The 11,557-nt window shown below is 41.9% G+C and overlaps 1 protein-coding gene across 1 annotated transcript; it reads left to right on the top strand.

Moving 5' to 3' along the window:
* Positions 1–3,328: 3,328 nt before the first annotated feature.
* ATP4B (ATPase H+/K+ transporting subunit beta) lies at positions 3,329–9,565 on the top strand (the record flags this gene model as incomplete). The annotated part of the gene is made up of 7 exons (XM_083855167.1): positions 3,329–3,440; positions 4,867–4,995; positions 6,157–6,270; positions 7,073–7,272; positions 8,563–8,619; positions 9,144–9,233; positions 9,407–9,565. The coding sequence occupies 7 exons, from the start codon at positions 3,329–3,331 to the stop codon at positions 9,563–9,565; spliced, it is 861 nt and encodes a 286-aa protein (XP_083711293.1).
* Positions 9,566–11,557: the final 1,992 nt, after the last annotated feature.

Below are 11,557 nucleotides of genomic sequence, written 5' to 3'. Positions count from 1 at the left end.
TCTTCTGTCAAACTGCAAAATACAGGAGAGAGGCAAATGAGAGGAATTATTAGTGAAACATAATGCAGCAAAGGAAAAACCATAACACACATACACACAAAAAAATCACACCTCAAGCTCTGAAATTAGAAAGCTGGATGCAAAGACAGTTCCTTCACTGCGCCACACCATCTGAGGGACTGGGATTCTCTTACATACTAAATTTTTTATTTCAGAAAACTTTCAGGAGAAATGTTTGCCCTCTCCACGAGAAAGGCAGAGAAAGCCTGACATGTCCAGTCACCTTCTGACTTTTTAATACAGAAGGCAGACATGGGCCAAAGGCAAAGGTATAAACCTCACTTCTACCATGGAAGGAAGATGAGCTTCTAATGCCAGCCTCGTGTACAGCCCCCAGGTACATGAGGGAGGGAGCCCATGGGATGCTCCTCCACATCTTCCTATACCAGGATGGATTCTCCTCCCAGCTGATGCCATCTGTGCTGCACACTGGGGAGTCACCAAGGCATCAGGGGATGAACACTTCCTTCAGGAGACAGGCTGAAATCATGGTGCTTGGAGAGGCAGCACCATGGAACCACTCAGCAGGCTGACCCCCATCACAGTGCTGGCAGTACTCCAGTGAAGCTTCAGGCAATGAGCTGTCTTTCCTGGTATTCCCCACCACCACCTCCTGCACAGCCTCCACAAGAGGGAGGAATCTATAAGTGTCCTTATCATGAGTAAACAAAGTTAATGTTTTATTAACATTGACACTAAGTTCTCAGTCAGCACTGGGTGAACTTGGAGCAGTTCAAGCTGGAATGGCATGTAAGGAGCCTGGGATAAAGCCAGGCCTGGTGTGCCAAGGAGTGCTGGCACACAGGTCTGCTCAGGACAACATCTCCAAGGGATAACATCTCAGCCTGGATCTAACCTTTTAGGCAATGCTGCAAAAGTGGTCTTCAAGCTTATTACTCAAGTTGCTAATTGTGCAAACCATGGGAACAGGAAGGGGCTTCACCTCCCTGTCTGTATCTATCATTCAGCTATCTCTGGTCACAGGAATGTGACCCTTGCAAACACATTCTCCATTGGTTTCTACTGGAGCTTCTTTGTCTCCCTGAGCCAGGCTTTGTCTTGCTGGTGCCTTGGTCAGCAAGAGAGAAAAAGTGCAATGGGTCCTGCCTAGCCCTGCCCACCACCATGCCTGGGCTGTGCAGGAGGGGAAGCCAGGCCACGGTCTGACCTCCAGCCTTGTGCCACTCTATGTTCCTGAGCAACCTTCCCTTTCTCCTGTGTGACCTTCTCTGCCAGCTGTCCTTCCCTTTGGTGGCCACCCCAAGGTCAGTGGTGCAGGCATTAAAAAACCAGCCAAGGAAAGCAAACATTAGTTCCCCTTTGAGCAGTTTGGGATACATTAAACACAACAAAAGGCTCTGGGTCAAGGGACTGGCACTGCAATGGGACCAGGGCAGGCTGCAATGGCCACAATGCCAGGGCACTGTAACAGGGATGGATGCTGATGGGCAGCCCTGCAGGGGCAGGTGAGGAAAGGGGTCACTGGATTAATCCTAATGGACTATAAAGCAAGAATGAGCTTAGATTAGCCCTCCTGTGGGGCCATGAAGAGTGGCCTACTAGTCAGTAACAAGTATCCTGACAAATTACTGCAGTGTCCAGGAGCCCTTAAACAGAGCCCATAGAATAGCATTTGCTCCATCCTAGGTTTATAAACCACTTCAGGCAGGTAGCATTCATTTTCACTCATGCACAAACTTTCCAGGAGAATCTCAGATATGTCACAGCTGCACATGGATGCTGCCCATGGCTCAGCCATGCCAAGCATCTGGCAATTCACCAAGTCCCAAGTCAGCCTGTTTGTAAGGTGGTGGAAAATCCCCAGGTTCCCCAGTTCATGGAAACTTCTACACTCAGAACTCTTGTACTTACAAAAGTTCTGCTCTTGATGGCCCTCCTTTCTTCATGGTTTCTGTTGCTGCAAAACAGAGGAGAGACAGGGAACAAGTCCATGAGGGTGACATGGCTTGGGAGAACGCTGTCCACATACACAGCATGCAGCACGAAGCCCAGCGCCCCCTCTGAGCCCCTCATGTTGCCACTTGGATCTCACCAAAGACATAATTAATATTTTTGCATACGCTCCCAGGTCTAGGTCTTAAAAGAGGGGAGAGCGGCCCATCAGGGTGTTTTGTGATATAAAACAAGGGAGACCTATTGCATGCTCAGGGACAAGAGGTAATGGCCTTAAGCTGAAGAAGAACAGCTGTAGATCAGATGCTAGGAAGAAATTATTTGCTGTGAAGGTGGCGAGACAATGAAACTGATTGTCAGAGAAGCTCTGGGTGCCCCATCCCTGAAGTGTTCAAGGCCAGGTCGGATTGATCTCTGAGCAAGCCGATCTAGTGGAAAGTGACCCTGTCCACGGCAGTGGGGGTGGAACTAGGTAATCTTTATAGTCCCTTCCCACCCAAACCATTCTGTGATTCTATGATTCTGGCTTGACTGAGTTGGGCTGTGTCCCAGTATCAGTACTGGCTCTTCAGGGACACCACTCCATACTGGTTGCAGCTGGACATCCACATGCTGAGTGCTGCACTGCGGCCCCAGCTGTCATACAGCTGCCATCTATCCCCTGGTCATTCCCCATCTGGCTGCTGTGTCACTAGCTCTGCTGATGTCAAACAGGGTGATGTGGAATTGGAAAACCTCCATGTTTGCCAACCAGTCCACTTGTCTCACTGACTGGTGGATGTGGTTCACCGTTATTAAATCCTGACCACCTTCTTGCCTTCCATCTGCTAGCAAACAGCTTCCAAAAATAGTTGCATATTTAACAAGTAATTACTTATTTTCTAACTGTCCACCCTGCAATACCCTATGTCCCAATAAATGGCTACACATTGTAGTGGGAGAACTGTATCTACTACTTGCAGGTTACTTGGAAAAAAAGAATAAAAAAGAAAACACAGAGAGAAACAAGTTCTCCATTGCTTTATCTGCTCTGATAAAGGCTATCACACAGAATCAATCAGAAACCCTATGGGTGCTTGGCAAAATGCATAACTGCTGACCTGCTAAGGCAGTCAAGAGAAAGGAGAAGGGCATTTGATAGGAACAAACTTTCCCTTACCAGTGTTATCAACACCCTTTATAAAGGTTGATAGTGGTGAGCAGGGGCTTTCATTGGCACAGGAAGAAATCTCGGTGACCTTCAGTGGAGAAGAAGGTATAAAACCCAAAGTCTTTTTCTTGGTCGACTGTCTGGGCACCTGTTGAATTTCTTAGTTTCCAAGGAGGACACATTGTTAGAAAATTTTCTGAGAAAATGGCAACTTTAAATGAAAAGAAGACCTGCAGTGAACGCATGGCAGATTTCCGTCGTTTTGTCTGGAATCCAGAAACAAAGCTTTTCATGGGAAGGTCTTTGATTAACTGGGGTAGGTTTTCACGTGCAAGATTCTTCTCTTCCTTCTGGTATACTTAAAAACTGGGGGGTGGGGGGGATGTCATCCCAATGAGTGGGACACAATGAAGCTAGCAGTTCTTGTATCTGCTTCTAAGCCACTTTTTGGCCAGCTCTGTGAGCTGAATCGAGTAGATCAAAACACTGATCTATGTAGTTCTGCCAATGTAGGATTTCAAAGTGTTTTTGAACCAAATACTTCAAAAGGAGAAAAATTAACACATTAACAGGGAACTTATTAATAGCTAGGGATGATGGTTACAGTGTGGTTTTACATTGCTACTTAAAAGGGGGTTCAGGTACTTGGAGAAATTTGTTTAATTGCTGAGTTTGCCCAATTCTTTGGAAACAAGTTCTGTTTTTCTGAAATTCCTTTCTGAATTATTGTCTGCTCAGTAGATCTTGTGTCTTATCACTGTGTGCTAGCATGTATTCCATACCAACATGCATTTATTTCACAGTAGCAGGTATTTCATACCAGTACGTATTGTATTTTATACTAGCAAGTATTTCAGCCGAGCCTCCCTTCCCACAGTCAGACTTGTGTCTGCAATGATGATCTACAATTATGATCTACATTCTGGTAAGGGCAGCCAGGACCATTGTAAGGAAGATCCATACTCGTCCCACAGACTGTAGGAGTAGCTGCAAGTTTCCAGGTGATTTTTTCTGACTGTGTATGTAGTTTATTGGCCACTCCTAAAACCAGAATTTTACAGACGATGCAACTGAAATGTGAGCCTTACCAGGTGGTAGAGAAGAAGGTGCTACAAGGCACCTATGATTACAAATAGAGGTTTCTAATAGCACCTCTCCAAAACAACCACTGGCTGCTTGTACAGCACCAGCCATGTGTAAGACACTTTATGCACATACAGATGGAAACACATCAATAATCTTACATTATCTCACAGCAGAATAAAGTAGCAAGATGATACATTTTGCTGTTAGTGATTTCAGTTGTATTAGGCAGTGAAAGGATATGGGTCTTAAACCAACACGCCTGAAGTACTGTCATCTGTCATCCAAATAACACAAGGAGCAACTTTGGTTTGTCAAAGAAATACCTCATCATCTGTGTCACTTAGTCCATCTGTAATAAGTAGATAAATGGTCTTAATATGTGAAATTACTTCAAGATGCCACATAACCTTTAAGCTTTAAATGATCTGAGCTCAGCACCGACTCCTTCAAAAATCCTTACAGAACTATACTTTTTTTCCATAAGAATATTTTTTGAGTGTAAAGAAAATGCTCCAAAGCACCTTCACAGGGAGAACTTCCCTGGGAACAAGGGTGGAATGGAGACAACTGCTGCTGCCAGCATCATCCTGGCTGCAGAGAGAGCACTGCACAGCCTTGCCCAAAATTTGAAATTTTGCCCTTATTCTTTTCCACAGTGTGGATCTGCCTCTATTACCTGGCTTTCTACGTGGTGATGTCAGGGCTGTTTGCACTCTCCATTTATTCTTTAATGAGGACGATTAATCCCTATGAGCCGGATTACCAGGACCAGCTGAAATCCCCAGGTACTGCCAGGGCCCCGTAGCAGCTGTGTAGGACTCAGCAGGGCTGAGAGGCATTGGCAGAGCCCAGGGCTGAGAGGAGACTAATGTGGAATAAATCAGGTCAATTCTGCCCAGATGATCTCTGCAAAGTTTAACCTCTGCTTGAAAACACTTTCAGCCTTTAAAAAAAATCTGGTACATTTATTTGCATATTGATGAATATATTTGAATATATTTATAGATTCATATAGTTATTAACATATAATATGAAAAATTTATATATATATTCATTTATTTCATCTTGCTATTGGGATGATCAGTGCCTGCCTGTAGCAGGTCCCCTTCTCTCCCCATGGGCAGGGATCATTCCCTGGGGAAGTCCTAGTTTCTATTTCAAACCCCCAAGCACCAGAGAGGGCTTTGGGGTGCCCAACAAGATGTAGAAGCAATGGGGTGAGCAGCCTGGAGTAGGTATTTCCACACTTGCCCAGCACTATGGAAAGTCTCTGGGAGAGCAGGAATACCTTACCAGCAGGATGTGCTGGGCCAGAAGTCAAGGAAGTAAAAATAAAACAAATATGTGGGATTAGGAATACAGATTTGTGGGACATGAAAAGAGAGTGAGGAGATGATCAGAGACATCAATGCACACTGCTAGAACTTCACACCTCAATGGCTTGTTTCTACAAAGGGAGGGAAAAAATAGCCCTAAAAATTATTCTCTCAGATGCCTTTGTATTTTGAAGTTTCCACTCCCAGTAGTGAGCAAGTTTGGTGTTTGCTGGGAAAATAATTCCTGTGACATATTATGTGTGGTTTTTCAAAAGCTGTTTCTCATGCTGCCATACAATCTGTTTCTTTAACCCAACGTGACTGTTACTGCTAACAAGTCCTGGGGAAATCCAGTGCAATTGCTGGAATGATTTTAACAAGCTGTTCTTGTAATAGCATGCATATATGTGAAAAGAAAATAATTCAGTAGCAGCACAGGCTTCAGGGTTTGGGTTGAACAACTCACAGCTGAGGTGGTTTACCTGGTTAAATCCTTCCCAAAAAGGCTGGAGAATCTTATACACTTAAAATGAGACTTGATGCAGCATAATTGCTACTCTCAATTTAAATAAACAAATCTGTGCCTGGCACCTCTCCTCTGCTTTGTCTTCCCCTTTCTTTCTCCTGAAGGCGTAACCTTACGACCCGATGTTTATGGGGCTAGAGGACTACAAATTTATTACAACGTATCTGACAACAAAACCTGGGAAGGTTTAGTGACAACTCTTCACACTTTTCTGACAGGTAAAAATGAAGTTTCTTGCATAATACTGAAAAAAAATGTGCTGCCTTATCTCCCATACTAGGTCTGAGGACCTTAAGTCAGTGCTTCCCTTTTACATTTGTCCTTCTCAAATCACAGATTTTGAGTGGAAAGTGCATCTTCCAAAAGGGATGAGCGAATCATCTCATGAATCTATAAATCAAATATATATACACATCTATTAAAATCCAGGCACTGCTTTAGGGCTTTTACTTTGTTTAAGCCTAAACAGCCTTAAGAAAACAGACCAATAGAAAGTCTGAAGGAAGAGGGAGGAGAAAAGGTCTTCAAAATTAGTCTCATCTAAATTAATCTAATTAGTTTGTCTATGACTACAAACATCAAAATGCCATAATAAATCTCATAAAGCATGGTGTCTTCAGGGAATACAGTCAAAGCAGGTTATGTGTTTCATTTGCTTGTTCATGTCTTAGCACATTTATATTCCTATTGAGCCTTAATATTGTAATTCTTCATGTTTCTCACACACATATTGAGAAAAATTATATTTGAAATTGACTTTATATGGAGCTATCGACACAAGCTGCCAGTCTTAATTCAATCTCTTTTGTTTTGCTTTGCTTCGATGTTTAAAAAAAAAAAACCCACAACAAAATTGAACCAAACCCCTAAATAATTTAAATTTTCCTTGTTCCTTCTAATCCCAATTTCACTTGAAGTACAGTCTCCCATGACAGAATCTCCAGCCTGATGCTGGAATGTATAATTTGCATATGAAAAGCTTCAGAGGGGATTTTTTTCTTTCTTCCTTCACACATCTAGCATATACACCAGCTGCTCAGCATCTGAACATCAACTGCACCAATAATACCTACTTCATCCAGGACACCTTTGATGGCCCGAATAAAACAAAACTATCCTGCAAATTTACCTCAGACATGCTTCAAAACTGCTCTGGCATCACAGATCCAACTTTTGGATTTCCAGAAGGAAAACCCTGTTTTATTATAAAAATGAACAGGGTAAGTACAAGTTAGAGGTGCTGAGCAGAAAAAATTAAGAGTAGCTTGAGTCTCTGCTGGGGAGCTGCTGTGTCTCTGCTGCCATGGGTTCCACTCTGCTTTCTACTGGGAATCAAAAATCTTGTGCTTTTCCCTGACAGACCTCTGGAGCTACCAGGAAAATCCCGAGATTTTTTCACCATTCCTATGAAAGTAATATAGGGCAGTGATCTCCGGACTGACTCTCTACAGCTTAGTCAAGTTTAGTTTAGTTTGAGCCTCTGTAGAGTTCTCATCCTACAAACTAGCACCAGAAGAGTTTCCTCCTGCAATACCACAGCCCTGTGCCTTCAGCTGAGGCACCAGGATGTGACAATAACTGATGGGGTTTCAGAGAGGTGGTATCTTATTTCTTCAAGCAGCAAAGAAAACTTTTAGTAGAACCTGTAAAACCAAAATTCAAACCTGGAGGGTATTTTTCTCAGGGTCAAAACCACCAACACATTTTTTGGAAAGGAATAAAGGGAATTGTCAGTGTTTTAATTTTTTCAGGATGTAGTCAAAGGCATAAGCACTTTGTATTTGTTTTGGGGTAAAATTCTGAGCCTTCTGATCCAGTTTTGGTAGAAAGTGAAGAGCTCAAATTCCCCTCCAGTTTCTGATACACAAAACCACTGCATTTTTTGTTTGGCTTGCACCTTAGGCATTTCCAAAAATCTGTACAAGCCCTAACTGAGAGGGGAGCTGCTTTTTCCAAAAAACTTCTTTAGCAAGACTGGATACCATCCCCAGCAGGGAAAAGATATGGATAGCGACCACGAGGCATCACCTCCTATCACTCTTGCCTCTACAGGATGCAACCCCACTACAACCCCAAGTTTTGTAGGATCAAACCAACCCAAGGGTTTTTCTGCCAAAACCAAGGTTTTCTAAGAAGGGTAAGATCAAAAGCATGGACATTCAGCTTTTCCTTTACTGACACAATTAAGTGCTTTAAGAGACCCCTGGCTGCCTGGGCGTTAGCAAGGGCAGCTGGTATGGGAGGGTAAATGAGCTGGGCTTGGAGGAGGTGCAGTGTTACTGGCTCTGGTCAGCCTAGTGCCTATCAGCAGTGCTCATCCCAGGTAATGCTGAGTCCAGCTTCCAAATATCCAGCCACAACGGTTTTTCACCTACATAAATGAGATTATTTGTTTGAGTCTTACACAAGAACATATTAAGCATCCTTTGAAGCTTAGTTCTCAAATAATTGATTGCTGAATTTTATCTCAAAACTATTTCCAAGATGACCAAATATGTTTTCTTTTTCAGATTATCAAGTTTTACCCTGGCAATGGCACCGCACCAAGGGTGAACTGCACATATGTGGTAAGGGTATGAGGTTTGGGTCTCACACACTTCAAGTACTGCGGCTTTGAGAGCAAGTGTAATGGTGACAAAAAAAAAAATACACTTGCAGCTCTGAAAATCAGATCCCAAATACTTGAAATATTCTCAGTTCTGTGCAAGTTCTTGCACCAGCTGACATGCTAAGGAAAAAAACCTCCAAGTTTACTTTAGATCACCTGAAAATTTGCATTTTCGGGCTGCAGAGAACATTTGCCGTTTGCTTTCAGCCCCCTGTAGTGACTCTCACACTGCAGCACAGCCCCCTCAGGCTCTCAGCAGGTCCAACTCCCTGAATTCCAAGCTACTATTAAGGGACACTTGTCTACTTTTCTCGGCAATACTAACTGCAGGAGATTCCCACTTTCATTTGAAAAATAAGACTGGTGCTAAACAGCCTGTTGAACTTGAGCTTGAACACACACTTAGCAGCCCTAGAACAACATTTGCCTCGGGCGATGATTTCTTCACCAACAGAGCTTCTCTCTCTCTTGTTTTACAAACAGGATGAGTCTCGCCCACTGGAGGTGGACTATTACCCCGTGAACGGCACCTTCAACCTGCACTACTTCCCCTACTATGGGAAAAAGGCTCAGGTGGGTGCTTCTGTATTTAACTTTTCTTTCTCTTTATGTAAGGTGAAACATGGAGTATCTTTCCAATCCTATGAGAACTGGAGAGGCTATTTTCAAGACCTCATTTTTAAACTGGTAGTGTAAAATTTAAGGATTTTCTTCTTTTAATCTTCTTTTTTTATTTCTCCTCCTAGCCCAGCTACAGCAATCCCTTGGTAGCTGTGAAATTTCTCAACATTACAAGGAATGAAGAACTTAAAATAGTGTGCAAAATCATTGGAGCTGGAATTACTTTTGATGTTCATGATCCATATGAAGGAAAAGTGGAATTTAAACTAAAAATAGAAGACTGAGCAGCAACAGAGACACTTCTGAAAAATGTATGAAGAGTAAATTTAATTATTACCACATCCATCTATATTTATTTTCTCACTATGGTTCCCATATAAATTACAGTGCAGAGATATTTTCTACTGCAAGATGGCCTCTAGAGCTAAAAATCAAGATCCTACTCTCAGTGTGTAAAGATGAAGATTATCTCAATGTACATAGCTTAATATTTCATGGCTACAGGATGGTTCTGCTGCCTTCATGCAAATATTTGTACAAAACAAGTTTCTCCTAAAGGGTGCAGCCCTGACTTCAAAGAACATAAGTATAGACTCAAACTATCATTTTCAATCACTTTTCAAACCACAATAATTAATTGATGTATGATACTCAATCTTTGTTATTGAGAGATTAAGATACCTTGAAAAAGAAATCAATATGAAATACTAGCAAGTAATTAAATTTTCAATCTCTCATGTATAGGACGTGTAAAAATTACTGAAACTATCTGTACCCCAATGCACTGGCTTTTTGCACTAGTCAGCCGAGTCAGATTTTTTAGTTGACAAATCAACGACTGCAAAAGAAGTGAACTTGAAATCTGTCCTCTAGCTCACAGATTTCACTGTACCACTTACCTCTATGTATACAATCTAATAAAAATTAATGGTAAGTCTGTAACATCCAGTTACATCCAGGAAACTATTAATTTAACTAGAGGCTGTAATTTATTTGGGGTTTTTGCTTGTTTGGCATTTCGTTGTTGTTTTGTGTCTGTTGTTTTTGTGATGGTTTTATTTGTTTTATCCAGTAGAATAGCCTTGTATTGCAATGATGAGTTTGGGTTACTTGGAGTAATCTGGAAGATTTAGATTCTGGAAGTGAATCTAAACTTTGAGAAGTCTGACTGTATCACATATAATACAAAGAGAGAGGATTGTTATGTCTGCATAGTATGTTCATGTACCTGATGTCCAGGATGCACCAGCCAGAGAATAAACACTGCACACTAAAAAAGGATCTTCAAGAGCAGAAATGTTTTACACCTTTACTGCCTAAACATTTCAGAAGGCGAGAAGATATAACAGATCACCTCCTCTACTGCAGCAACATTCAGCCACAGCCAGCCTGTAGACAGAATCCAGAATATTCCCCAGTTGGATGCGAATATTTCATCTTCAAAGCCACAAATTATACTTGAGCCTTTCATAGAAAAAAATCTGCATTTCAAAAACAGTAAGAAAATTCTTCCTCATTTAAAAACTTTTTCCCCTTGGCCTTTCCCGTTTTGATTTTTACAGTGTGGCTTTGCCTTTCTTCTAAGAGACAATGAAAATCAATTTTATATATTTTTTGGAACACAGCTCTCCCGCTGTGCATCTTTCCAAAATAACACGGAACACAATAAAACACTTTTGATAACAAAATAGTAACTCACGTTCATGATTGGTTAAATGTTGTCTACAAACAGAACATTCAAATATTTCCAAGAAAACCAAGAACTCTTCCCTTGGTGCTCTTAACACGGTCAGACTCTGCTTGACTGTATTTAGTATCTACAGCTTGCACTAAGCTGGGCAATGCAGGGGCACAAGCTCTGAACAAATTCCCTATGCATTGTGTGCCTGCAAAACTACAGCTTCAGAACAGCCTAGACCAGCTTCACAGAAAGACCTGTGATGGGATAAACAGAGAAAGGGAAGTGTCCCTGTGTTGACCAAATGATGATGTGTTCTGACATCAAAAGATCACCAAATCTGGTTCTCTACGTACAAAGATTGCCATCCTGAAGTTAAATGCTTCTTGAACTTCTAGCCATCTGAGTTTATTCTCTTTATTGAAATCAGAAATAATAACAACAAATAGCAAGGTTTGTGGCTAGTGTAGCTGAAGTAGAAAAGTGTAGTTAATATATGCCCAAACCCCAAATGCAAGCACACTTAATTAGCAGAATGCTCATCATGCAAATACTTTGTAATACTGCATGGCACAGCCCAACACAATGTACAAACATG

The sequence above is a fragment of the Zosterops lateralis genome, assembly GCF_965231275.1.
Source record: "Zosterops lateralis genome assembly, chromosome: 2".
Lineage (NCBI taxonomy): Eukaryota > Metazoa > Chordata > Aves > Passeriformes > Zosteropidae > Zosterops > Zosterops lateralis.
This window is presented reverse-complemented; position numbering and strand designations above follow the sequence as displayed.